The sequence below is a fragment of the Megalobrama amblycephala genome, linkage group LG6 (genome assembly GCF_018812025.1).
Source record: "Megalobrama amblycephala isolate DHTTF-2021 linkage group LG6, ASM1881202v1, whole genome shotgun sequence".
In the NCBI taxonomy this organism is placed as follows: Eukaryota; Metazoa; Chordata; class Actinopteri; order Cypriniformes; family Xenocyprididae; genus Megalobrama; species Megalobrama amblycephala.
In genome coordinates, this window is record NC_063049.1 from 36,141,002 (window position 1) to 36,167,608 (window position 26,607).

At 37.8% G+C, this 26,607-nt stretch overlaps 1 protein-coding gene across 3 annotated transcripts in view; it reads left to right on the forward strand.

Moving 5' to 3' along the window:
- Positions 1–5,414: 5,414 nt before the first annotated feature.
- Positions 5,415–26,607, forward strand: part of ctdsp1 (CTD (carboxy-terminal domain, RNA polymerase II, polypeptide A) small phosphatase 1) — a 31,179-nt gene continuing 9,986 nt past the window's right edge. The window contains exons 1-3 of one of the 3 annotated variants that reach the window (XM_048194448.1): positions 5,415–5,805; positions 20,448–20,602; positions 26,258–26,359. In XM_048194448.1, coding sequence (XP_048050405.1) covers positions 5,730–5,805; positions 20,448–20,602; positions 26,258–26,359 — 333 coding nt within the window. In that variant the 5' untranslated portion in view covers positions 5,415–5,729. Of the gene's footprint in view, positions 5,806–9,690; positions 9,884–20,447; positions 20,603–21,147; positions 24,454–26,257; positions 26,360–26,607 lie in introns of those variants that run through there. The other 2 variants (XM_048194447.1, XM_048194446.1) reach the window with 2 other exon arrangements.

Sequence of the window (26,607 nt, forward strand, 5' to 3'; positions counted from 1 at the left end):
CAAACTTGAGTACTCTCTATGGACCTGCATTTATAAAACTCAGGCATAATATGAGGACAACTGGCCATTTGTTGGATCCTGAGTAGAAGTAAAGGTCAAGGAACTTCTTCTGGTTGGGTAATAGTTGATTTTGTTCAGTACTATTTAGGATTATAACTATTATATCCATCCATCCACCGTGTATGTATTGTATATTAATGTAGTGGGTATTTTAATACACCATTAAAACATGAGGTCGATAAGATTTTTGTATGTTTTTGAAGTCTCTTCTGCTCACCAATACTGAATTTATTTGATCAAAAATACAGTAAAAACAGTAACATTGTGATATATTATTACTTATTATTTAACATTTTGTATTTTATATTATATTGTGAATTAGTATTACATTTATGAATTTTCAGAATCATTACTCCAGTCTTCGGTGTCACATGATCCTTCAGAAATCATTCTAAAGCCGCGTTTCCACCGAAATTACCTTGAACAATTTGTCCCAGGAGCTTTTTTCCCCAGACCTAGCTGCGTTTCCATAGCCGTCTAAAGTACCGTGAAGATAGTCCGGTGACATAGGACTGCACGTGACTTTCCAGTTCCCGCTGGACTTCGTCCTCTGCATATAAACTTAATAAAGCCTGAACCTCATTGTCAGTCCATCGATTGTATTTTTTAAACTCCATTGTTGATTCGAATAGCAAGCAACTCTTACTGCACGCACCGCAACAGACTTTAAAAAGCAATGGTTGGTATAAAATGCTGCGTGGAGTCAACCAATCAAAATGTTGCATGAAATGTTGCCCAAGTCCCACCCCCGAAAGTTTCGGAACTTTGAAAAAGTACTACCTCATGAGCAGGGACTTTCTGAGGGGGAAAATTTTTACCGGGAACTTCATTTAGACCCTGGTTCCTGCGGTCGAAACACATCGAGTACCACCACAAAGTTCCTAGTTCCTGGGGAATGTTCCTGCGGTGGAAACACGGCTTAATATGCTGATTTGCTGCTCAAGAAACATTTATTATTATTATCAATGTTAAAAACAAAGAAAGTGTGAAACTCTCGCCTTTCGTATTCAAATTACGAACGTGACATCAGTTATGCTTTTTTCATAAATTGAATACTGAAGGCAGTCTGGCTGGAGCTACATATTTTACTTCATAACTTGTTAAATATGGATATTTTTCTTACACAAATGCATCGCTTCACTTCAGAAGGCCTTTATTAACCCCCCGGAGCCGTGTGAAGTACGTTTATAATGGATGGATGCACTTTCTTGAGCTTCATTGGTCCCGTTCACTGCCATTATAAAGTTTGGATGCGTCAGGATATTTATTAATATTTCTCCAATTGTGTTCATCAAAAAGAAGAAAGTCTTATACACCTAGGATGGCTTGAGGGTGAGTAAATCATGAGCTATTTTCATTTGAAAGTGAACTAATCCTTTAATTTCTTTCCAAAAAACCTTTGAGTGGTAGTGTATATTCAACATAAAAATATAATTTAGAAACAATCAACTTCTTTTGTAATCATATACAAGCTAACTGACTGCTAGCTATCTCACAAATATCAAAAACCCATGATCAGATCCTTCTCCAGTAGGACATTCTGACAGTTTTCAAGATTTCTCCAGTCGAATCTGTCTGTCCAAATGCTGCACCAGCACTTCCAGGATGCCCTTTGTACATGAATGACCTTCAAGTCTAAGAGGCAGCAATCCACATTCAAGCTTCATAGCGAGAGCACTGGTGAGTCACAATCGGATATAGATGAAGCTCTATTTAATGCTGTGTGCCTCAGCTGCAAGTAACAGCTGACCTTTGATTTGTCGTCTGCATGAATGTGGACCATTGTCTGTCTAAATCAAGGAAAGAGCTGCAACAAAATAGGCCCTCCAATGTGTCTGCAGGAACTGAAAGATGTGCTTCTGGCAGTGCAGTGTCTTACCAGACTCCTTCATCCTCTTGTCAAAGGATAGGAAACAGCTGAAAGATGGACTAAGTAGGCCTACCAATATGTTTTTGAGGATCCTGATGTTGTGGCCCTGGCCATGTCTAAAGCCATATGGATGCAGATATATGGTCATCAATATGCAAAGTCAAGTTAAAGTCACCATGAAATCAAAATGGAAAAATTCTTGTTTTTTAATGGAATATTGCTGTATTTATTATAAATGATTCATCCATGCATATCATTATTCTTTGAGAAGACATTTCACTTGGATATACATCACAATTGGGAAAAAAAGACGCAACTTGAATTTCATGCTGACTTTAATTTCTTTTATTGACCTCATAAATTACAAAGGAAGTATTAGAAATGTCAGTTGATGTTTGTGAAGATCCTTTAATTGGTTGTATTTTGTCCAATAACCTCTCTGATGTGGCTGTTTCCCAGATGAACCTCTATGACAATGACACTAATAGGCTACTTTCCTGACCAATGACCATCAAATACACTTAGCCAGCAGATTCAGGGAAGCACTCTGAGCATTAAGAGACACAGGTCCTCTTGTTTCTTCTGTGTTGTTTATATACTTCAAATCATGTCCTTTGTCTTCAATGGGCAGCGAGCATTGATGCCTCTATGTCACTATGCTAAAATAAATGGCTTGCTGAAGACCTCTTTAACCCTATAAAACCTACTGTATCATACACCGATCAGGCATAACATAATGACCACTGACAGGTGAAGTGAATAACTCTGATTATCTCTTCATCACGGCACCTGTTAGTGGGTGGGATATATTAGGCAGCAAGTGAACATTTTGTCCTCAAAGTTGATGTGTTAGAAGAAGGAAAAATGGCAAAGCGTAAGGATTTGCCTGAGTTTGACAAGGGCCGAATTGTGATGGCTAGATGACTGGGTTAGAATATCTCCAAAACTGCAGCACTTGTGGGGTGTTCCCGGTCTGCAGTGGTCAGTATCTATCAAAAGTGGTCCAAGGAAGGAACAGTGGTGAACCGGCGACGGGGTCATGGGTGGCCAAGGCTCATTGATGCACATGGGGAGTGAAGGCTGGACCGTGTGGTCTGATCCAACAGACGAGCTACTGTAGCTCAAATCGCTCAAGAAGTTAATGCTGGTTCTGATAGAAAGGTGTCAGAACACACAGTGCATCACAGTTTGTTGCGTATGAGGCTGCATAGACGCAGACCAGTCAGGGTGCCCATGCTGACCCCTGTCCACCACCGAAAACGCCAACGGTGGGCACGTGAGCATCAGAACTGGACCATGGAGCAATAGAAGAAGGTGGCCTGGTCTGATGAGTCACATTTTCTTTTACATCACGTGGATGGCTGAGTGCGTCGCTTATCTGGGGAACACATGGCACCAAGTGCACTATGGGAAGAAGACAAGCCAGCAGAGGCAGTGTGATGCTTTGGGCAATGTTCTGCTGGGAAACCTTGGGTCCTGCTATCCATGTGGATGTTACTTTGACACGTATACCTAAACAATTGTTGCAGACCATGTACATCCTTTCATGGAAACAATATTCCCTGGTGGCTGTGGTCTCTTTCAGCAGGATAATGCACCCTGCCACAAAGCAAAACTGATTCAGGAATGGTTTGAGGAGCACAACAACGAGCTTGAGGTGTTGACTTGGCCTCCAAATTCCCCAGATCTCAATCCAATCGAGCATCTGTGGGATGTGTTGAACAAACAAGTCTGAACCATGGAGGCTCCACCTCACAACTTACAGGACTTAAATGATCTGCTGCTAACATCTTGGTGCCAGATACCACAGCACACCTTCAGGGGTTTAGTGGAGTCCATGCCTTGATGGGTCAGGGCTGTTTTGGCAGCAAAAGAGGGACCAACACAATATTAGGAAGGTGGTCATAATGTTATGCCTGATTGGTGTATTTTATATGCAAATTTCTAGCCTGTTGCACACTGAAAAACCCGTTGCACACAATCTATATGCCTTCAATCATTTGATTGATAGTTTATACTCGTTTATAAAGTAAAAGTCATTTTAGTATAATAATAAAAGCATCCCCCTTCAGGTCATGATACACGTCTTTTTTGCTGTGAAATCTTTACTGATTTTTATAAAATAAACTTAAAAATAACTTTTATATTGTTAGTAATGTTTCAAGATTAAACATTACGCGCGACTGGACTAAAGCAACTTAGGTTTTGATAGTCCATATATCATTTTTAGAAAAAATATATTAAATATTAGCATCAAATATGATACATCTGTCAATCATCATTGTATTACAGTGCATTTTATGTTTTTGCCCCTCACAAATAAAATCTATAGAGCTTTGATCATAAAACTAAACTTTTAAATATCATCTTACTAAGACATATTATTGATATCTGATATCGACATGCATTTTATATATGTGTCTATACAATGGTGCTAAAAATGTTTTTAAGATATTTTTGGAAAGAACTTGTGATGTGACCAAAAAAAATCTTCAAACTCATAATCTGGAGGGTCTTTCTAATGCTTTCAGTGAATGACTGCAGCCTGTTAAGTGTAGTGTGTCATGAATACCAATGATGTAAACTTTGTAATCAACATGAGAGTGCGCGAACTTTGAGGACTCTCCCTATCCTCCATTCTAAAGACGGTCTCAAGCCCCCCGCGCTCGCAGCTCCTGCCAAAAAAGTTCGCAAGAAAGTTGTCTTGCTTGTTAAAAAGCATAAAATACACACGCATTCATTTGAAAATCTCTCACGCCTAACTATTTACGATATATATTCCCAGTCGGACGTGAGAAAAAACGGTTTTAACTCAGAACTGAGCATTCTGTTACGCCGAGGCCAAGAGATCTTTTAAACTTTGTTTGCGTGTTGGATTTTGTAGATTTTAAAGGGGCAACGCATATTAATCAAGTCCGAGTCCAAGCGATTAGGACACTTTGTTCCAAACAGAAAGTCGGGTTTATTATCCAGTTCAAGTGAAAGAAGAAGAAAAATAAACAAAAGAGAATACTTAAAGCGTAGAAAATATTTAATGATTTGAACGAAATTGTTTAATAAAAATATGCTGTAAGTTAAGTGGACCCCACCAAAACTATACAATTAAATCTTAGAGAATCTTTCAAATGTGAAATGTGATTTGTTTTACTTAAAAAAAAAAAAAAAAGAAGAAGCGTATTGCATTTTAAACCTGGCCTATAATAGTGTGTGTGTGTGTGTGTGTGTAGTATGTATTTACATACTGTATAATACTATAAAGTCATTAAAATAATAATTATAACAGCATCATTTACTTTTTACTTTTTTTATATTACGTTTCACATAATAATATTACTGTAAGACAATAAAAAAATTAGCTGAACATAATTTGTGCTGTACTGATTCGCAACATATTTTCACTTTCATAAACTCAAAGTGGCTTTGCATAGTTCAGTCTTCCCTGAGTGTCGTTGCCCCTTTAAGACGAAGGGTGCCTTGAAACCGCCGAGTTCCATGTTTGTATGTTGAAATTGAGAGCAGAGCCGAACTCCATGTTGTGAAAAGTTATCATCCAGGAACTTAACTTTTTATTATTATTTTTATTTAATTTTCTTTTTGTCGTATAACTTATGAAAACATAGACATCACATTCAGCCTCGTATGGTTTCGCATTATGAATGTTCTTAAGTGGTAAAAGAGTTTAGGGGGCATTTGCAGGGAGTTTTTTTCTTTTTTTTTTTTCAATTCAATCGTAGCCAGCGGAAAGATTTTAATACGGAAAACCCTTTTAAGTTGCGATTTTACGTGCTTTACGGATCTCATGGACCACCCGTCCGCCTCGATCATCACGCAAGTGAGCAGAGATGAAGAAACGAGTGCTCCTTTGCGGGACAGAGGTGAGTCGAGAGAAAGTTTTGAGTCGGCACATGTCAAACTCCTTTGATGAATGTTTGGCGCGCGACGGCCGCTTGATACAAATGTGCATCAGCGTCGCATTAACTGGACTTTATTGAAAACTCGGTGTTAAAACACTCATTTCCGCACCTCAAAACCCTACAAAAACATGTGATATCCCCTTTCGAAAGTTCATGACTTGGATAAATACGTCCATTTATTATAATAATGCAATGAGGACCCAGCACATATCACGTGTGTGCTATAACTTGAGTTTTATTGCAAAACAACTTTTATATTTTATATATATGTATAAATATAAGCGAAGGCTTTGAAGTGGAGGGGGCGTGTCCACGATGACAGTGTTCACTGACGTCTGAGGGAACGTTGTTTACTTTGTAGTGTGTTGTAGTACATCAGCTAACCTGTCATATTATACATCAGCTAACCAGTTAAATTATGTTTATATATATGTACTTATCCTATAATGATTGACCCAGAGTCTCTACTCAGGTTATCATGATTGCATACTAATGCGTAGTAGTCATTGTTTGTTGACTCCAGACTCCCTTATCTCATCTCTGATGCTTAGATTGTCTATTTGCTGTGGTGTCAATGCAAAAATGAATGAATGTACAAGAATTGCATGTGTATTGTAGTATGCGCAAAAGATGCATTAAACGTTTAGATGACATGTTAGTAGTATTCAGTTTCATTTTACAAGTTTGGACACACCTTTGTATTGTTAATTGAGTTTTTTTTACGTTTTAGGATTATCATAAATTCATCAAAATTATTAAATAACAAAACTGGAAGTGGTGGTATTTAATGGTTCAAGTATTTAAGACTTTAGATGAAAAGATTTCATGCAATCAATCAGTAGTTTGACTGGTAGAATTATTGAAAGGTCATAAGTCATAATATGTCACAGTAAGCAAGATTGGCCACTATTTGCAGGTCAAAGGTTAGATGAAAAGTGACCCTGTAATCAATTATTTGACTTCTCAGGAAAACAGTATGGCTACAACAACTTTATAGGGAAACAAATGTCTTTTGCTTGTCTTTTCTGATTGTTAAACTCATATTTCAATAGAATTTCAGAGAAAATATTTTGACTCTTTCTGTGATGTAAACAGTGTATATCTAGCCATCTCTCTCTTTTGTTTGGTCAGTGATGAATAATGATATATATATATATACATATACACATACACATACACATACACACTCTTGGGCAAGCAAAAAATGGCTAAATATTTAGTGGTCTTTTAACGGTCTTAACCATTTTATTCACAAATAACCGGTCAGGAAATTAGCAAGGATTGCACAAATGCTGTAGATAAAGAAGCTTAGCATGCAATAGACTTTCCCTTTGTTTTCTTTAAATGTTTAAGCCTTGCAGACAGCTTTTTACAGGAAGTCAATGTTGTTCCACTCAATGTTAATGGCTTCAAACAGTTCATGAGTAGTTGAAAAATGTCTAGTTGGAGTTTAATGTGAGACCAAATATTCATTATATGGTTCAAATCTGGACTCTGACCTGGCCAAAACATGAGCCTGATGAACTTGTTCTTAAGTCACTTCTTGGTTGTCTTTGCAGTTTGTCCAGGAGCATTGTCTTGTTGAAAAATAACATCTGATCATTCCTCTTTAGATAACAGCTAGGGATGCATCGATATGAAAATTTTGGCCGTTACCGATAATTCTTTATATTTGAAAGCCGGTAACCGATATATTGGCTGATTAAATCTAAATCCAAATTTTTATATCATTTTTGAGAGCCTGATTACAATAACAAAAGTTTCACCATTAAAAGCCATGTCCCACGTAGGGGTGGGTATTGTTCAAAAATTTTAGATATCGATACTAATACCGATACCTTGAATCTGTTTTAACAAGATTACATTACCTCAAAAAATCTTTGGTTTTAAGTTTGACTTTTTTTTTTTACAGACTCAAAAGACTCTCCTGAGCCACTGCACAAAGGAATAAAAAATATTTATTTAAAATGAAAGTTCTTATTTGGCTAAATTACATTTCCTTAACAGCCTTCAAACTTATATTTTGCCACTGTTTCCTCACATCATTGTTGGATATATAATTATATATAATATATAATTATTTCATTTCTGTTAGTTAAGCTTGTGTATATTTTTAGTTAAAGCTGTTAAGTTATAAAGCAATATCTCATGTAGGGTTTTCCTTTGTGTTTTATGTAATGACCACTAGGAGGTGCTCTAGGCACATGCTTTTCTTGATTGGTTTTTTCTAAAGAGAAATACTGTTGAAAACGAAAGTAAAAGAGTGACGCACGTTCGCAGCGTCTTGCCGTGAAATGAAAGTTCCATGTCTTTATTAAAAAATCTTAAATGTATATATGTATAGTGGCGTGCAGTGATGTTCTGAAATGAGGAGGCACATTTTTTATTTATTTATGAATCGATGTAAATTCATGTGCATTACTCTTAACGTTGACGCATCTTCCTTGTTAAATGAACATTACTTTACATTACATCAAAGAAGAAAAAAAATAATCCAAATACAATTCTGTTTTGTAATTTTACATCAACAAAGTATAAATGTTGTATTTATCAAAACCAAGTCAATCTCATCAAGTTAGTGTTTTAAGAATTTCTACATTAATTCCAAAATAATAACTAAAGGAAATAATAATTTAAACAATATATTTTATTTGTGTATTGATGTTTTTCTTTTTAATTGTCAACTTAGGCTATTTTGGATCATCAGTCATGCTCCGTAAACACCGTCTGTCAGGAAGACGGAACGAACGCGTCATCGGTTTAGTTTTTTTCCGTAAGTTGAATAGGGAAGGCGTAGGACATACAGCGTAAGCTTTTTGAAGAATACAGAAAGCGGAAGCACGTACAAGGCGATCATTTGTGTTTATAAAGCATATACAGTTGTATTTTTTTGGAAAATGGCCGATCGTTTCACTAGATAAGACCCTTATTCCTCGTCTGGTATCATTTAAAGCCCTTTTAAGCTGCGCTGAAACTGTAATTTTAACCTTCAACCCTTTGGAGGCCATTGAATTCCACTATAAGGAGTAGAGATGCACCGATTGCAATTTTCTTGGCCGATTCCGATTTCGGTTTTTTTTTGTTAGTGAGATCGGCCGATACCGATTTTTGCCGATTCCTATTTTCTTTCTAAGAACTATAATTGACAACATATACAAACAAAAATCTACTTTTCTTCAATGCAAAGTTTTATTTTCATTAAAAAAAAAAAACAAGTAAAAGTCAGTAATAAAATATAAACAGCTCAAATAAATGCAATGCAATAGAATAAAGAGAGCTATGAAACTAAGTTTTTTGGGTTAACTGGGTTTCTATTCAGGTAAGAAATACTACAGAAATTAAAGTAGCCTAATCAAATGTAAAATGACACATTCAGTTTTATTTTACATTGGTTACCTTAATTTCTGTAGTCTTTATTGTAAATATTAATACAGATCAATTCTTACCATTAAAGTTATAAAACGTATTCAGTCAAGAGCTGAAATTGATTTTCTTTGTCTTTTGTTCTTTGATTAACATGACAGACAGCAGCAGGAATATTGGACTGCTGTCCCTTTAAGAGTTTATGAACGGTGTTCAACGGACCCAATACTGTTACACACGACATGGGTTCACTTTCTTAGCTATTTAACGATTCAAAACTGACTGTGTTTATCTGTATACTCGCCAAGATTGCCTGTGCCGCTGGTTTTGACATACTTGTGTATGTATTTGACAGTTTGAGCGCAGGAAGGCGCTTATTTTGGTACTTGTGAGTCTGTTTGACTTCTAACTCTGTTTGAGACTGAGCGTGGCTTGTTCGCTTCACTAATATAGATCAGTGGAGCGCGCGCTTTCGGTGTGACCGCGAAACCTGCGGGAATGACTAAAATTATGCGCAGTAAGCACTATTTAACCGGAGCGAATGAGGCGAGAAAGAGAGAGGAGGCGCCCGCGCGGGTGTGTGTCACTTCATCGTGTCAGAGAAGAGAGCGGGAACGCGCATTTGACGTTATTGCCTGTGCCGCTGGTGGTAACAAAAAAGATCGGCTCGGAATCGGTAAGAAGTGAGACTGATCGGTGCATCTCTAATAAGGAGAATAATCCTGGAATGTTTTCATCAAAAACCTTAATTTCTTGTGTGACGAAAGAAAGACATGAACATCTTGAATGACATGGGGGCGAGTAAATTATCAATATTTGAAAGTGGACTAATCTTTTAACTTTAACTGTTCCCTTTTGAAGTGACTCCAATCATATTTCAAGCAATTCAAAACAACCATGGCCATCAAATTTTCTTATTGGGCCAATAACGATAACATTAAAAATGAACATATATCGGCTGATACCGATATGGTGGCCGATATATCGAGCATCCCTAATAACAACTTTTCAATTGTGGGAAGCAAGACATTCTGCAATACTCTCCTGTACTCTGAAACATTAAATAGGGCTTTTCACACTGTGCTTAACCCTGGGTTATCGTCATTCCACACCTCTTTTAACCCCGGGTAAAGGAACGTTTCAGACTTGTAATTTAGAAGCAGGGTTAGCCCCACTTTTTACCCAGGGTTATGAAACCCTGCTTTTGCAGTGTTAACTCCGCATTGCGGTGGCAAACTTGTACAGTGTGAAACGATGCAGTGTTAGAATGTTACAGCTTGAGGCTTAGCAGTCACATACTAATATTTGCCTGCTTTGGTCACGGAAACACTGCACATTGTAAATAAATTCAGCGTTTGAGGGGAAAAATGTTGAATGCTGACAGAAAACGTGACAATGTGAGTGAAAAAGAGACTGTTTCTTACCTTTTATAGACCGAAATGTCCATTCAGTATAAACTCGGTAGTACAGTCGGCAATACGAGGATGCACAATGCTAGAGCTTATGTAAACAGGTTGCATGCTGCGTTTATCCAATCAATGACATTGACACCGCAAATATGCAAATAGGAACGTTAACCCAGGGTTTAGGAATGTACAATGTGAAACGTCAGCTTACGAGTACCCAGGATTGATTGTTAATTCTTACATTATGAGCGGTGTTAAACGTGAAGCAAGATAACCCAGGATTCCGTTTACCCAGGGTTTAGAATGACCCAGGGTTAACCATTTCAAGTGTGAAAAGTCCTAATGACTTTTCACAGTGAAGTAGTTCATCAATACCAGCAGCTAAAAGGCTCGCCAAACAACGACACTCTTCCTCCAGGCTTCACTGTGGTAGAGATGCATTTATTATTATATTTCTCAGCAGATTTTCGAAGGCATCGCTCTGGAGCATCACCATGCAACTCGTGTTTCATTATGATTCATCACTCCACACAAAACTTCCCATATTCTGCCAAAAACTTGATGTTTTCCTGAGAACGCAATGGCTTTTTATGTAGTGCGTTTGCTTAAATTTAGCTAATTTCCTCACCAATAATTTGTGGTTAAGACAATTAAAAGCTTAGTGAACTTAACGAACACAACCGTGTTTTCTGAATGATGCCGACTACACGAAGAGCCTGGGGAGGATCTGCTACGGGTAAAGCCATAGCAGTCAGCCTCACTGCTTGTTTTTCCAACCGCTGTGTTTTTCACCAGCACTCCTTTTTCCCCTCTTGCGCACACAGAGATGGAGATGGTTTACAGGCCTGTGTTTTTGTTAAAGATTTGAAGAAAACCACTCCCTGTAGCAGGTTCAGTACAGCGGACAGACCCAGAGCACTGATCGTTTACCTAGAAATGCAACTTAATTGTAATATATTATTTGTGCTCAAATCCAAATTATAACATGTAGAGGAAAGTGATGCACTATAATATATAGGAAGGTCTATTATGGTAAAAAATAAAAGAGCAACAAGCCTTTGCGACGTGCCTAGAGAATGTTGCTGAACTGGGTAGTTACATATCCGGTTGCCCCTATGAATGTAAAAAGAAACAGATTGTTTTGTAAGGCGAAGTATGACGTGGTTGAAAAGGAATCAGGAGCATTTACTGACTGTACAGTCATGTGTGATATTAAGTTTCAGATTGACTCTTTATGCTCTGAACATCCCTCACAAAGCCATTTACTTTTCCGTTCAGAGTTTTTTAGTGGTATTGGACTAAAAATGACTTGCGTCAATAAACTGCCCAGACGTTTTTAATAAGAATTGGCAATTGCGAGCAACATAAGGAGGAGCTTAAAAAATGTCAAGAAAAATTACTTTATGCAAATGATTAATGTGGGAAGATTCTCAATGAGTGTGAAAAGTTGCGATTTTAACTTGTGCACAAAAGATCCTCCCCAGGCTCTTAGTGTAGTCGGCATCATTCAGAAAACACGGTTGTGTTCATTAAGTTCACCTAAGCTTTTAATTGTCTTAACCACAAATTATTGGTGAAAACATTTGCAAATAAAGCAGTTTCCATCCAATGTGTTTTGTTCAAGAGAACAAAATCGCCACTTCCTGGGAAATTGGCGCAAAATATCTAATAAACATGGAAGTTGCTGCAATCGGAGAAGCCACTGTGGCTCTTTTTTCCTACATCATAAATGACTGAATGCATCTCAGCGCGCGTAGATGAAAAGCAATTAACGCCATCATGTTATCTTGCGTTCGGAGGCGAATGCCTGGTGTTTGGGAACGCAGTCGTGTGAGACGGTTTTGGGAGGTCATTATACCAAATCATTCTGATGACCAACATTGGCTCAGGCATTTCAGAATAACTAAAACAATATTTGAGATGCTGTGCAATGAAACTGCTCCACTGGTTAGTCCAGTTATCCAATCACTTTTGAGGCAAAATCATGTGAGGGTTTTTTTTTGTTGTTGTTGTGCATTGAGGGATTTATTTAATAAATGTGTTTTCATCATAGTTTATGTGCATGTCTTCTTTTCAGATAAAAATGTATCCGAGTCAATTGAGTGCATACGTTTTCTTTTTTGTTGGTTTTTTTTGTTGTTTTTTTGTGCATTTTTGCAATCCATGCACATCTTGGTGTTTCCATCCAGAATTTTTTTTAATTCGATATCCCAAAATGTGCATAAAAATAGATGGATGGAAACATGTATGCTGGTCTGTCTCTTATGAGATAATATAGTTGAAGATGTATTGACTGAGTACATGCACATGGAAGAAAATGAAAAAATAATGTTGCATAAAAAAACCAAGTCAGAAATTGTCTGCATGCTGATTCACTAAGGTTTATTTGTTTATTGACAATCATTCTTTTTTTTTAATGCTGAACTACTGCAATTCATATATAAAACCTTCCCCTGCATAATACATTTTAAAATGTAAATATATTTTTAAATGACTGATTCCTTCTCAAAATAGAATGACATTTTATTTTTACCAGCAGTGCTTATAATCTGTGGTCAGATTTGTTGATGTGTGGATTTTGTCATAGATTAAACTTTTGGGTGTGCTTGCATCATGCATTGGGTCCCTTTCTTGGCCTGTCTAGCAAAAGTGCTGTAGCTTGAGGTGTATATGCTGACGCTCTTGTGGTCTTCGATGTGAGATCTTTTTATACATTCATTTCTAAACTTATTTTGAATTACGTGTTTGTTCTTAAAGGTGAACGACATCAAAGTAACTCAGTTAATGCTCTGTCATGTACTGTAAACATGGTAGTCATCACATCATGTGTGTGAGTCCAGCATTATGCTTCAGTTTTTCACGTGTGGCCTGTTTCTACATGCCCCGATGCTTCAGAGGAATCCCTGGATTTTCTTGTCTTGAGTATTTGTACTCTCAATTTAGCAGGTACTATTACTGCTTTCAGATTGTGTTGTAATGGTTGTGTTCTGTTTACATGTTAAGCGCTCATGAACGCTATTACAAAGTCATAATAACCAGTAAGAAACTCTGAATTTTCTTTGACCTCTGAGTTTGGGGTGTGCCAGTGATGAAGGATCATGGCGGAAATTGGTGTTATTCATAGTAAGTTCTAATGCTGAATGTTGACAGTGCGGTTTAGTTTGTAAAGCTCATCAGTAAGGAAAATGTTTTTACCACTGGTGCAGATTTTTACTTTCCCATGCCAATATTTTCATTCAATTAATACTTTGTTGTTTTTGCTTTTTCCAAAATAATGGCGTAGTGCAAAACATTACTGAATTTTTCCATCATTTATGACACAATGTTTCCTTGTCATTGATGAGTTTTTCCGGCAATCCATGTTTTCGCTGTTATAAAGTAGGAGGTGCTATTACTCATCTTCTGAAAGAGTACAGAATCTCCGGATCCAAAAACGTGAAGAAGCAGCAGAAACAAGCGGTAGAAGCATTGCTTATGGACATGTAAAATAATGCGATCATCAAGCATTCAACAGCATGTAAATCAATACTGCCTAACGTTACCGAATGAAATATCGATCCAGGACGAGCTATAGGACTGTGAAGCTTTGGGGGTGTTGATGTACTCAAATTACTTGATCTATATTTTGATCATCGTTCTGAATCCGATCCAGATTAGAGGTCGATTGTGCTGCAGGTTAGGTAGATTAATAGTCGGGCGCATCTATGAGCAGCTAAGCGTTGTTGTGGAACACATGATCCTGCCGTAGTTGTTGATTTCTGAATAAAACTATAGTTTTTCATGCTAAGAGGACCGATGGCCAATTTTGTGCTCTAAAACTTAATTTTTTTATCCAAAGCCTAAATTTTTGATTATATGTTTTGTGTATTTAATATTTAACGTATACATTATTTTTTTGTTTAAATTATACAAGTGGACTGTTTGGAGAGGCTTGTGTTGTTCAATAAATATTTATTTTAAGCAATTTTTGTATCACTTCTTATTACTTTACTGTTCAATTTTATGAGATAAAGGGGGAAAAAAAAGAAAACCGGCCAAACATATTGGCCAAAAAAAACAAAAAAAACAGCATCATATATCGGCCATCGGCTGCCCTGATTTCTAAATATTGGTATCGGCCATAGAAAAAACCATATCGGTCGACCTGTAATCTAGGTGAAGTCTTTGACAAAAATGTGATTTTCTCAGCTTTTTGTTGCTTTTTTTTTATGAAATTCACCCACATTCTCATTCCACATTTATTTATGATGGTAAAAAGAAGAATGCATGAAGCTAGAATAATTTTTTTGTCATTTAAAAGCTGAGGCTCTGTTCTTTCTTTTGAGATATTGTATGGTCAGATAAATTCAGTTCAAACTGCATAGGAGACTGACAGGCAGGAGAAGAGATTGTTGAATAAAATTGTTATTTGGTAAAGTAATCTCGTCGCTTCATAACATTAACACATAAATTGATGTGTGGTTTATGTGTTTATAATTTAAACACATAAACCATGTGTGAAAAATTTGGGCGTGTGGTTGGATGGTGCCCTAAAGCTCGATAAACAGATTAATCAAGTTGTGAAGTCCAGTTTTTATCAGCTGCGAACCTTAGTAAAAATGAAATCTTTTCTGTCATTTGCAAACTTTGAAAGAGTAATACATTGTTTTATCACTACAAGACTTGATTATTGTAATTCTCTTTATTTGGGGATTAATCAGTCGTCCATAAATCGCCTTCAGATGATTCAAAATGCTGCTGCCAGAGCCCTGACAGGAGTTCGCAAACGAGAACATATAACTCCTGTCCTTCAGTCACTCCATTGGTTACCAGTGCAGTATAGGATACATTTTAAAGTATTGGTATTAGTTTTTAGGTCGCTGAATGGGTTAGCACCACCTTACCTTTCTAATTTGCTGACAATCCATCAGCCTACACGTGCTCTCAGGTCTGCCAACCTGAGGCTTTTAGTGGTTCCTAGATCGCGGCTCAAGACCAGGGGAGATCGAGCCTTTTCAATAGCGGCACCAAAACTCTGGAACAGTTTGTCCACGGATATTAGAACTGCCTCAACTCTGTCCATTTTTAAATCTAAGTTAAAAACTGTTTTATTCGATCTGTCCTATTCTATATGACGGGTGATGTTGATGTCCTGTTTCGATGTTCTGTCGTTTATTTTGTGATTCTGTCGTTTTTATTTTGTACAGCACATTGGTCAACAGCAGTTGTGTTTAATTGTGCTTTATAAATAAATTGAAATTGAAATTGAAATTGCTTCATAACATTAAGGTTGAACCACTGTTGACTATTTTAACAATGTCTTTAATACCTTTCTGGACCCTGAATGATGGTATTTACGTTGCTTTCTGTGGGGGATAAAAAAACCTGTTGGATTTCTTTAAAAGTATCTTAATTTGTGTTCCAAAGATGAAAGAAGACCGTACAGGTTTGGAATGACGTGAGGGTGAGTAATTGACAGAAATTTCATTTTTGGGTGAACTAACCCTTTAAATCAGCGTGTGACTGACTTCTTTTCCTGGATACTGGAGTTAGACTAAACTCTTGACGTGTTGTGTCTGGCCCCACAAGCACCCGGACTTGCATAATTCAGTAATCGTCTTCTTAATGGCTTGGTCTCTGAGCTAAGGAACATTTTAGTACCTGGATTAATTTGGGTGCGCTTATTAATGCGGCGACATAGAAGATATGTTACTGGATAATGTTGTTTACTGAGGCTTAGCTTTTAGTGTGACCCTGTGAAAGTGTGCCAAGACATTGTCCAGGACTATCGGATACATTTTCGGCATGGAGACGGAACACCTGTTCTCTACTTTGCTATAGTACTGTATTTTTAGAAAGGCAGAGCTTCAAAGCTGTGCCCTAGTCATTTCTCCATGTTTGGGATTGACAGCGGCCAAGGCTGCATTGGCAAGTCTGCATGCATTTGCCAAATATTCCTAATATTTCAAAAATATCCCTTTTTGTTATTTCCTGTCTAGGAAGGTGTTACAGCCTCAGAGAAGTGGGTCAGTGGATGTGGTCAGTAATCGGAATCCCTCCCTGTCTGCACAGCATTGTGGATTATCTCAGCGTGGTGTTCCCAGGCCTTTGCCATTCTGTACCTGTTTTGTTTGCACGTGAAACACGATCTGGCTGAGGCGGGACACAATGAAGGCTCAGTGTGGGCCTTCCATTGCCTTGTGGCGGCTCTTACTTCACTTCCTCACACTTCCTGTTCCTATTTTGGCTTGGCCGGGCACAGTGCAGCAGAGTTATGGGCCAGACGCATGGCTGGATTCCAGGGAGGTTGTGCGAGAGGGAGAAAGATAGGGAGGGAGAACGAGTTCATTGGGGCCCCCAGAGGGATTCTCATGCTCTCTGAGTTTAATCCAAGCAGCAAGACTTGTCATTTTACGATCTGCTCTGTTTGTCTTGTGTTTCCTTTCTGGTACTGGCCGCTTTGTGTCATTAAGCGGTGGGTGGGTTTTACCGCTTTTAGCAGCTTTTGCATTTGTTGAAACTGAGATTTAAGTAGTGTATATATCATTTGTATATGTGTGTATATTTTTTGTGATTGCAACAGATGGATTTATGAATGCATGTTATCTATATTATGATATATATTCAGTATTCATGAATATATACCTTTTTTTTAAAAAAAAGAAATAAATACTTTTATGGAGTAAAAATCCACTATCAGCCACCCTCTATTGCAAACAATATGATCAAGAATCATGTTTGGATTTATTACAGTGCATCACAGAGAAGGTTCGCTCGCAGATTTAGTGGCAGCAAATCTCACAAAAAGTATTCTCGTCGCTTCATAACATTAAGGTTGAACCACTGTAGTCACATGAACTGTTTTAAACACATCTTTAGTAGCTTTCTGGGCATTGAAAGTGTTAATTATCTTGCTGTTAATGCAGTCCTCACTGAGCCATCTGATTTTATCAAAAATATCTTAATTTGTGTTCCGGAGATGAGCGAAAGTCTAACGGGTGTGGAACGACATGAGGGTGAATAATTAACGACAGAATTTTCATTTTTGGGTGAGCTAACCCTTTAAGTAAAATACTGGCCAGAAAATGTATGCTTTTAAGAGACAAGCCCCATTTGGGGGATTTATTCTCTTGACATCTGGCAACCCCAAGCAGGAAAAATAGTGGAGGCTTGTTACCAATGCAAGATAACGGTAATGTCTGCAAAAAATGTTAAACGCATTTTCAGGACAAATAATCAGTGGGGCAAATATCATGACAATTAACTTTTATTTAATTGAGAGAAGCAGAAATTATCACGATTAGAATATGAATTTGGTGGCACCAGTGTCATACTTTCATAAGTTAGTCTAGAGCCTTTCATTATACTTGTGTAAAGTATGTGCAATGTCAACCAAATCAGCTGTCCTCCTCCTCCGAGGGGTGGCGTGAAACAAGTTGTGAGATTGTAACTTGGGATCACATGTCACGGTCGTAAAGTCAGTCGCTGTGTGGCCTCTCTCTGTCAGGATTGGAATAGCATGAAGACCCTCTTTAAAAGAGACTTAGATAAGCTACCCTTAAGTATGTGACTAGAAACTGACCTGGGTAAAGTGAAAAAACTGTACCCTTATTATCAGCTCTTAAGAAGTGAAGTGCATTCAGGCCTTTGGCTCATTACAGAATACGAAGGAATCAAGTTTTCCTTAGAATCGTCTCTGCTAGCTAGTCTCTGTTTGATCTTTTTCTGTTTACAAGTTCAAGTTTGTTGCTCCAGGCTAATAGCTTACAGCTTTTCAGCCTTTCATCATGGTATCCATCAAGGTATCATATGTACGGCATGAGATAAACATATGGTTGAGCCATTCCCTCCTGTCCCTGCGCTGGGAACACAACAAAGTTTTGTTTTGCGATTCCGTTTATGGCGTGGTCTATATTTATGTAGAATGCCATCACTAACCACTGTCAACAGCTGCCCGGGGGTGCTATTTAAAGCCTTCTGATGTGTGATATCAGAGTGAAGAGATGGATGCAGTTTCTTCAGTCCTCTTCACCTGCCCTTTTCATCACATTTGTAGACCCGCCGCCCTCGTGACCTGTGCCGGGATGCAGGTGTGCTCACTTGGCGATGTTTCACTATTACGGCCTGTCAGATTCTCTGGATATTTCCAGAGGGTCATATGCACGGATAGCGTGTGTGCCACCATTGACAAGTCAATGTACATTTTATGTTTGAAGGTCAAGAGACGTGTTTTATATCCTGATGATGGGTTGGCAGCTCATGGCATATATACTCTTTAGGTTAAGTTTGGTTTTAAGGGCAACTTTTATGTTGAAGGACACGTCAGAACGGAGCTAAATCTAACAGGCTAAATTTAAAATAAAACTTTCAGTTTCTGATTATCAACTCTTACCATTACAATAAGGCTCTCAGAGTAACTGAATGAAAGTACAATATGTTCTAACAACTTGTTTATAACGGCTTTGATTGATACATGAGCTTTAAGTTTGAATTTTGAACTGTATGATTATCCTCCCTGTTGACAGCTGCTTCGGCTGTCTTGGCCGCAGCCTAATTTGTCAAAGATTTTGTCTCGCAAAGTCCAGCTTTCGTCGCTGTTGTTCGCTCTTGTAAGTTGCTTAGGGCTGTGCTGTTGCCCCGAGCCCAACATAGATCCATAATCACGTGGATTCCCTGTAATGTGTCACTATTCATGGATACTATGTCTCCGTCTGCTGTATTTGGTGACAAATATCTTGCTTATTAGCAAACAGTAGACATGGGTATTTAGAATAATGTAGTGTTTGATTACTCTTGACACCGAATTTCAAACTATTTGATGCCAGGGAGTCCATGGATCCCTGATTATGATGATCCCCTTTGCAAAGGATTTACTTTTTGAAATGCAATCATGTGTCTTTTTTTCCTATTCTAAAAATGTATTTGTACATCACTTTTTACAAAATTTTTTGTGCCAGAGCAGTTTTACAATTAACTTTAGAGTTAATAATTCTTTTTAATAGTACTTTTTTTTTTTTTTTTTTTTAGTAAAAACTTTAAAATTCTAAAAATATTTCCTCTGACCGCTTAGAGACCCTATTGAAACTCTCTGTGGGGAAAAAAGTGGGCTATTAAAAATTGAAATCAGGTAAAATGTGAGCTTACTTGAGTAATTCTAAGCAAAGATGCAAAGTAAAATCAATTTGTGCTGTTTTTTTTTTTTTTTGTGGATGACTAATTGGTGCAGAACAAGTGTGCAAAAAGCAGTTTGACATCCTTTTTCCCCCATAGTTTTTCCTCAAACCATCCCAGACTAAAAACATTGTTGTTGTATGTCAGAAGTATGGTTAAGTAAGTTGTTGAAGCTCAGAGTATGGGGTAAGTCTTGGGGAACTCATGGGTGTGACATACATGTGTTTCCTATTAATAAAACCTTCACTCCACCCTTTTAGAAATTCATAGACGCCATTTCGTTCTATACAGTTAAAACACCAAATATGCTAAGGCTTTCAGTGAAAGATTTTACTGCAGTGTTAAGTATCTTGCTTGTCTTAATCAATATTTCAACATGTGACTTAGACATATGCTTTGGATTTGGCCTTAATTTATGGTACACTCTATTTTACTTGCTGTTTCTGTGTCCCCTACAGTTTTTGTTTCAAGTTCTCCATTTTGTTTTTAATTCTGATGCTGGCACTCAGCTGTTTAGATAATATGTAATTTAAGACCAGTCATTTATATCCGCATCTGAGTACACTCATCTTATAACGAGCATAAGCTGTCGGAACTAGCTGAGTGTATCGTGTATGCAAAGTTATATGATGGTGAACAGCAGGGTAGCTGTTGGTATGATATGATATGCTTCTCGTTTCCCAGGTACCCCTCCACATGCTGCATCCTCAACGAAGAAACCCCGTAGTCGTGGCATTTTCCACAGTCTCTTCTGCTGCCTTTGTCATGACGAAACGGATCACGTGCCTGTCAATAACAATGCCCCGCTGCTGGTGGAAGAGAATGGAACCATCTCAAAAGTAAGAGTTTATTTTGGTTTTGGTAACTTCTTATTTTGACGTCCCACTGCCTCCCCACCGTGTACTCTCTTGCTCTTTCTGAATACTGGACAGCTCGTGGTTAACACAAGCGAGAGCCACATGATCAGCTGTGATAGTGAGGAAACCAAAACCTCATGTTAGCTTTTGCGCAATTCTTTTCCTGTTTACGAGCTCTCACAGTTGAATGTACCATAATAAGAATTAATCAAATTTGCATTCATGTAGAGACCCCAAGTTACTCAAAAAGAATGCTGGTAATTTATTCAGCAAAAAGAAAAGCCATCTTTCCTCAAAATTCCCAATTAATTGAAAGCTGATATGAAGATATGTCAAGCATTTTTCCACTCATAATTCCATTAAACAAAGTATTCAGGAAAAAAAAAACATGGCTGTGAACAACTACTAGCAGATCGGGTGTCAAGACGCTGTTGGTGTCGGGTTCAGATTTATGCCTTACTTCAGCTTTTTATAGTGATTTGATACACCAGGGTTATTTGTCACGTCTCTGAAGCACCAAAATAAATCGGTAGGTGTCCTGAAGGCGGGCTGAGTGCAGGGTTCAGTGGAGTCTCAACCCCTCTGTCATGTCAATGTGCACATTGCTGCTGGTGTCTCAGGCAGGCTGTGGGCTCAACGAATCCCTTCAGTTTTGTGAGCCCCCTCTGCAAAAGCAGATCTCTGACTGTTCTTGCAGGCTCTCTAGAGAAAGCAAACCTATGGGAGAATGTCTGGAGTGTTTCCCTTCTTCTGACCTTTGCCAGTGTTTTGGAGAACGGATGTCTTTTGTCGAAAGCAACATTACTAAATACTTGGAATCCTCTTCCTTTTTTAAAAGCGAGCACACCGAAGTAAACATGCCCGCTGAACTGTGCTTTGGCCATCCGGAGGTCTCTGGACAAGGAGATCCTAAAAAGGAAAACCAGTCTTTGGAATGCGCTGGAGAATTGTGCACAGAACAAGAAACATCTATTGGCCAAAACTCCATCGAATTGAATGAAGCTGATGGACTTTGCATTGAAAATGGTCAAATCAATGGTGAATTTTCAGATCAGTCTGGTTCATCTGGGTACAGCTCTTTGTTGGACAGCTGCTCTGAGCACAGTGAGTGTTTTGAAACAAGCAGTTCTTCAGTTGACTTGGTTGAAATATGCCAAAATGATGAACTTTGTATTGCATTTGTGCCAAGTGATCAAAGTGAGATTTCTGAACACGATGCAGAACAGTTAACTTTATCTGAGATGAGCCTAGAAGATTGTGAATCTTTTCAACAAGATGAAGGACAGATCATTTTAACTGAGATGAGATTAGATGATTGTGACTCTTTTGAACAAGATGATGCAGAACAGTTAAACTCATCTGAGATGAGCCAAGATCTTTGTGAGTCTTTTCAACAAGACGATGCAGAAGAAATCGCTTCACCCGAGACGAGTATAGATGATTGTGAGTCTTTTCCGCAAGATGATGCAGAACAGTTAACTGAGGAAGATCTTTGTGATTCTTTTCCTCAAGTTGGTGTTGAGTCCTCACAATTTTATCTCTTAGATTATGAAATGCTTTCTGAGTGTGGTGCAGAATATCCAGAACAGTACAGCAAGTGTGAAAACACCAGTTCTGAAGAACTACAAAACAAAGTAGTTGAACTAGATTCTGAAGACTGTGAGACATCTAAACAATCCCAGACTAACAATCAAAACAAGCTTGATGAATACCATGCCACACATTTTGAATCCCCTGAACTGTGTCAGGACTCTAAAGAAAGTAAGCCATCTGACCACTGTGCGTCCCTTGAGCAAACACAGCTTACTGGGCAAATGGACACCTCTGATGACAGAGTTCTGCTAAACAGTCTAGATGATTGCACTTGTTTGTCGGAGACTTTTGATTGTAGCCGGACCTTTGACTCCTCGACTGAAGGATATCAAGACTGTAACCAACTCTCTGAGCACAGCGAATCCTCTGTATCTTTTAAGGCTTTAGAACAATGCACAAGCTGTGGAATGTACTTCGAAAAATCTGACGTCCTTAAACAATGCACTCCCTCTGTGTCCACTGACCATTCTGAGGGCCCACATCAAAGCAGACTTGCAGAAAATTGCCCAAAGTTGTCAGGAACACACGACTCTGTCTTTCACAACCCTGACGTAAAAAACAAAGAGAATTTGCCTAATCATAGCAACAGAGTTGAGGGTAGGAAACCATCTGAGTGCGATGCCATGTTTTCTGGATCAATGGAAAATTTTGAGGCTCGCTGGCTTTCTCAATTTCTTACTGATCTTTTGAGACATAATAAGGAGACTTCAAGTCTTGCTGCTGAAATTAGTGAGTCAAAGGGAGAGGTAGAAATCCCTGAAGTTGTAGATTCTAAACCTGAAGTTCAAGCTTTGGATATCTCTAGGAAGCTCTGTAGAAAGTGTGAAGAGCTGGAGAAAGGGAAATGTTGTAATGATGAAACTCGTCAACCTTTTCAAGTTGATGATGATGATGAAGAGGAGGAGGCAACTTTTGAACTCCACTCAAATGTGGACATATCCCTGGATGTTGTGACCATGGGACCAGGTTCTTCAGATGAATCAAGCGAGGAGGAGTACGGTGACTGCATGGATGCTAAAAGTCAAAGTAGCTGTGATGAATCATTCAAAAGTTTTGTTGATGAGTCTGAATCATTTGAAATATTCTCAGACCAGCCATGTGAAAAGGAAAAACTTTTTGCCGAGGATGAGTCCTCAATTCAAATATTACAGCCTGATGAGTACCTTGAAGAAGGTAATCAGAACTTTGACATGTATACGCAGGAAAATTTAGATGCTTGTGAAGAAGCATGTGAGATTGATTCTGAGCAACAAGTGACAGGAAAGGAAAGCAGTAAAACATATGCTGAAGTTGTAGCTGTTGGACTCCCTGTTGAACCAGTTCAAATCCATGAATGTGCTATACTAGATGAGGTGTGTGAAACTGAAGCCCATGGGCCTGATTTTATTGAGGAGAGTCTCACATTGTATTCTGAGGGCAAGGGCAATGATCTTTGCATCAAAAATAGAGAGGTCGTTGAACCCCATGTTGATACACAAGTACAATTATCCTGTGTTGGAGCCGTTGAAGGTTATGGACTGGAAGAAGTGGTTGAAAATGCTTTCAGCAATATATCTGGAGATTCCACAGGGTCCTGTTTTGTAAAGAACACATTTCAAGAAGCTGATACTTCAGAATCACCTGAAGAAGAATTGTTGGAAAATGAGGTCTGTCAGAATTTATCTGAATATTACAGTTCTGAGAACAAGGAAATCATACAGGATCTCAGTTCTGTGGTTGAAATTGATGGAAATGAGGAGACGCACCCTAACTTTGATGAAAATGAAGGGGCTCATGGACCGTGTTGTGGAGAGATTGAAACTACTGAAGATGAAGAAACAACACTTTTAGATTTTGAAGATCTTGTGAGATGTTCTGAGGAAAGTGATAAAGGTAAAGAGACACCAACTGCTGCTCAACTGCTCTCTTGTGCATTTGAGGATCAGTCAAACGCAGAGATTGGCTCTCTTTGTGTATCAGATGGTCAGCAAGAAACCCATAGCGAGTCAAAAGACACCTCTGGGCTCCTTCATCCTCCTGAAACAGATGGTCAGCCTGAGGAGAACAAGCAAAATGAAAAATTAGAGGAACTTATACATCAAGTTGCTAGAAGTGAGGCATCTGAACAGGACACATTTTTTAAGTCTGACCAAAGCAAGACAAGTGAACAGAGTGATTATTATGAGGATGGAGATGTATCTGAAGATGAAGAATACTCCGAGGACTGCGATTGTGAAATCTGTGTTCCGCCCATAGATCAGGTACTTTTATTTTAGGGGAGGCACTTGTTGATTGATTTTAAGAGTTTAAAGCATGTTTTGAAAAGCATCTTATATGCATGAATTTGATAGTACAATCTCAAAAGATTTCACTTGTGAAGGAATGTATTTGAATTTTAATTAGTATGAAGTCATTAGCAACAGAACTAAAATAAGACTCCATGCTGGGTTCTTATTCCATGGCATATGTTATGTGAATTAAATCAGAGTCATCTGCACACTCTTCAACTTGTAATGAATCCGGAAGGCCACGTAGGTCCTGAGATACTCATTCTATAAGCGTAGGACAGACGGTTTCAGACTCTGTGTGCACTATGTACTTTCTGCTGAAGAATTGGTTGGCCAGCAGCTTTGCAATTCCACCCCAGCTGCAGTCAGTCACTTGATCTTCCTCTGCTTATGGAATGCTAGTGCTAAAAGAGCTACCTTGTGCCCCCTTATGGATACTCATCTCTAGAACTAATACACCCAGTTTGGGATGGTCTGTATGACCAAAATCCTATCATGGTGTTTTTGCATTTTGTTAACTGTACACTACCATTCTGATGTTTGAGGTCAGTAAAAAAATTATTTCTGCAAGGACAAATTAAATCGATCAAATATGAAAAATATGTCTGTAAAATAAATCAATAAATAAATGTTGTTCTTTTGAACTTTCTATTCATAAAAGATTCAGCGCTTCCACACAAATATTAAGCAGCACAACGGTTTTCAACATAATGATAATAATAAACGTTTCTTACGCTCCAAATAAATAAACATTAGAATCATATCTGAAGTATCATGTGACAATGCAGACTGGAGTAATGGCTGCTAAAAATTCAGCTTTGCTAACATAGGAATAAATTACATTTGAAAATCTATCAAAATAGAAAACAATTATTTTAAATTGTAATAATATTTCACAATATTACTGTCTTTTTGATCAAATAAATGCAGCCTTGATGAGCATAAGAGACTTCTTTAAAAAAATAAAATAAATAAATAAAATCTTACCAACCCCAAACTTTAGAATAGTACTTATATATTTTTTCCCCAGGAAATTCAATTGGGAATTTTTTTATTTATTTATTCAGTAAACAATTTTTTAACATTCCAGTGAATTAAATATTTTACAAATAATTATTATTATTATTATTATTATTATTATTATTATTATTTTTTTTTTTTTTTGTGAAAGATTAGTTTGACATTTGTCTAATATCTGGGTTAAAACAAAAGATTCAAATAGTTAAACTAGTGTAATATTCTGTCTTTAAATTCTGTTTAAATTCTACCTATACAATATCAAATAAAATCTTTACCAAACTTTACTGTCCATCACATACAGTACATTCCATTACAGCAGACAATCCTACATGTTACTCATAAAACTCGATTCTTTACTAACAGATTAGAGAAGACTAATAATGAGTCATAATGTTTATAATAAAGTATTTTGCATAGCTGCTGTGAAATTTTAATCTTTATTTGTTTAATAATGTCTGTGACATTAAAAACCTATACTAGTGGCTCTCAGCTGGTTTGGCCATGGGACCCACGTTTTCCTGTGATCATTACGCCACAGCCCAATATTATGTGAGCTTAATATAACATCTTAATAACATCAATTTATTTTTCTGAAGTGAGAGGCTTTTTATTTATACAGTCCACGAACCACTTTTGAGTTGTGACCCACTGGTTGAGAAACACTGACCTATACTGTATTTTTACTGTATAATAGCTCCTTGTTGTAAATGCCAACTTAGCTACTTATTTACCAATGTCCTTGAAATGTTAATTACAGGTCCCAGCCAAGCCACTTCTTCCACAGATAAAGTCTAAAGATGTAGGGAAGATCTGTGTAGTCATTGATCTGGATGAAACACTAGTCCACAGTTCATTCAAGGTAAGCCAATGTGTTGAGCCCTCTTTTTCCATCAGTTTATAGCTGGCAGCGGGTGTGAAGAAACTATATGTCACATGTGCTGTTGGAAGCTCAGCTAATCATATCATGGCAATGAGATACACTTGACTCAAATGTTATAGATAGACATTTAACACCATTGCATGCATTCACATAATCACGGACCTTAAAGTTGAAGTGTGGTAAAATGTTTTCTCCTGTCTGAGCATAAAGACATAGTTCACCCAAAA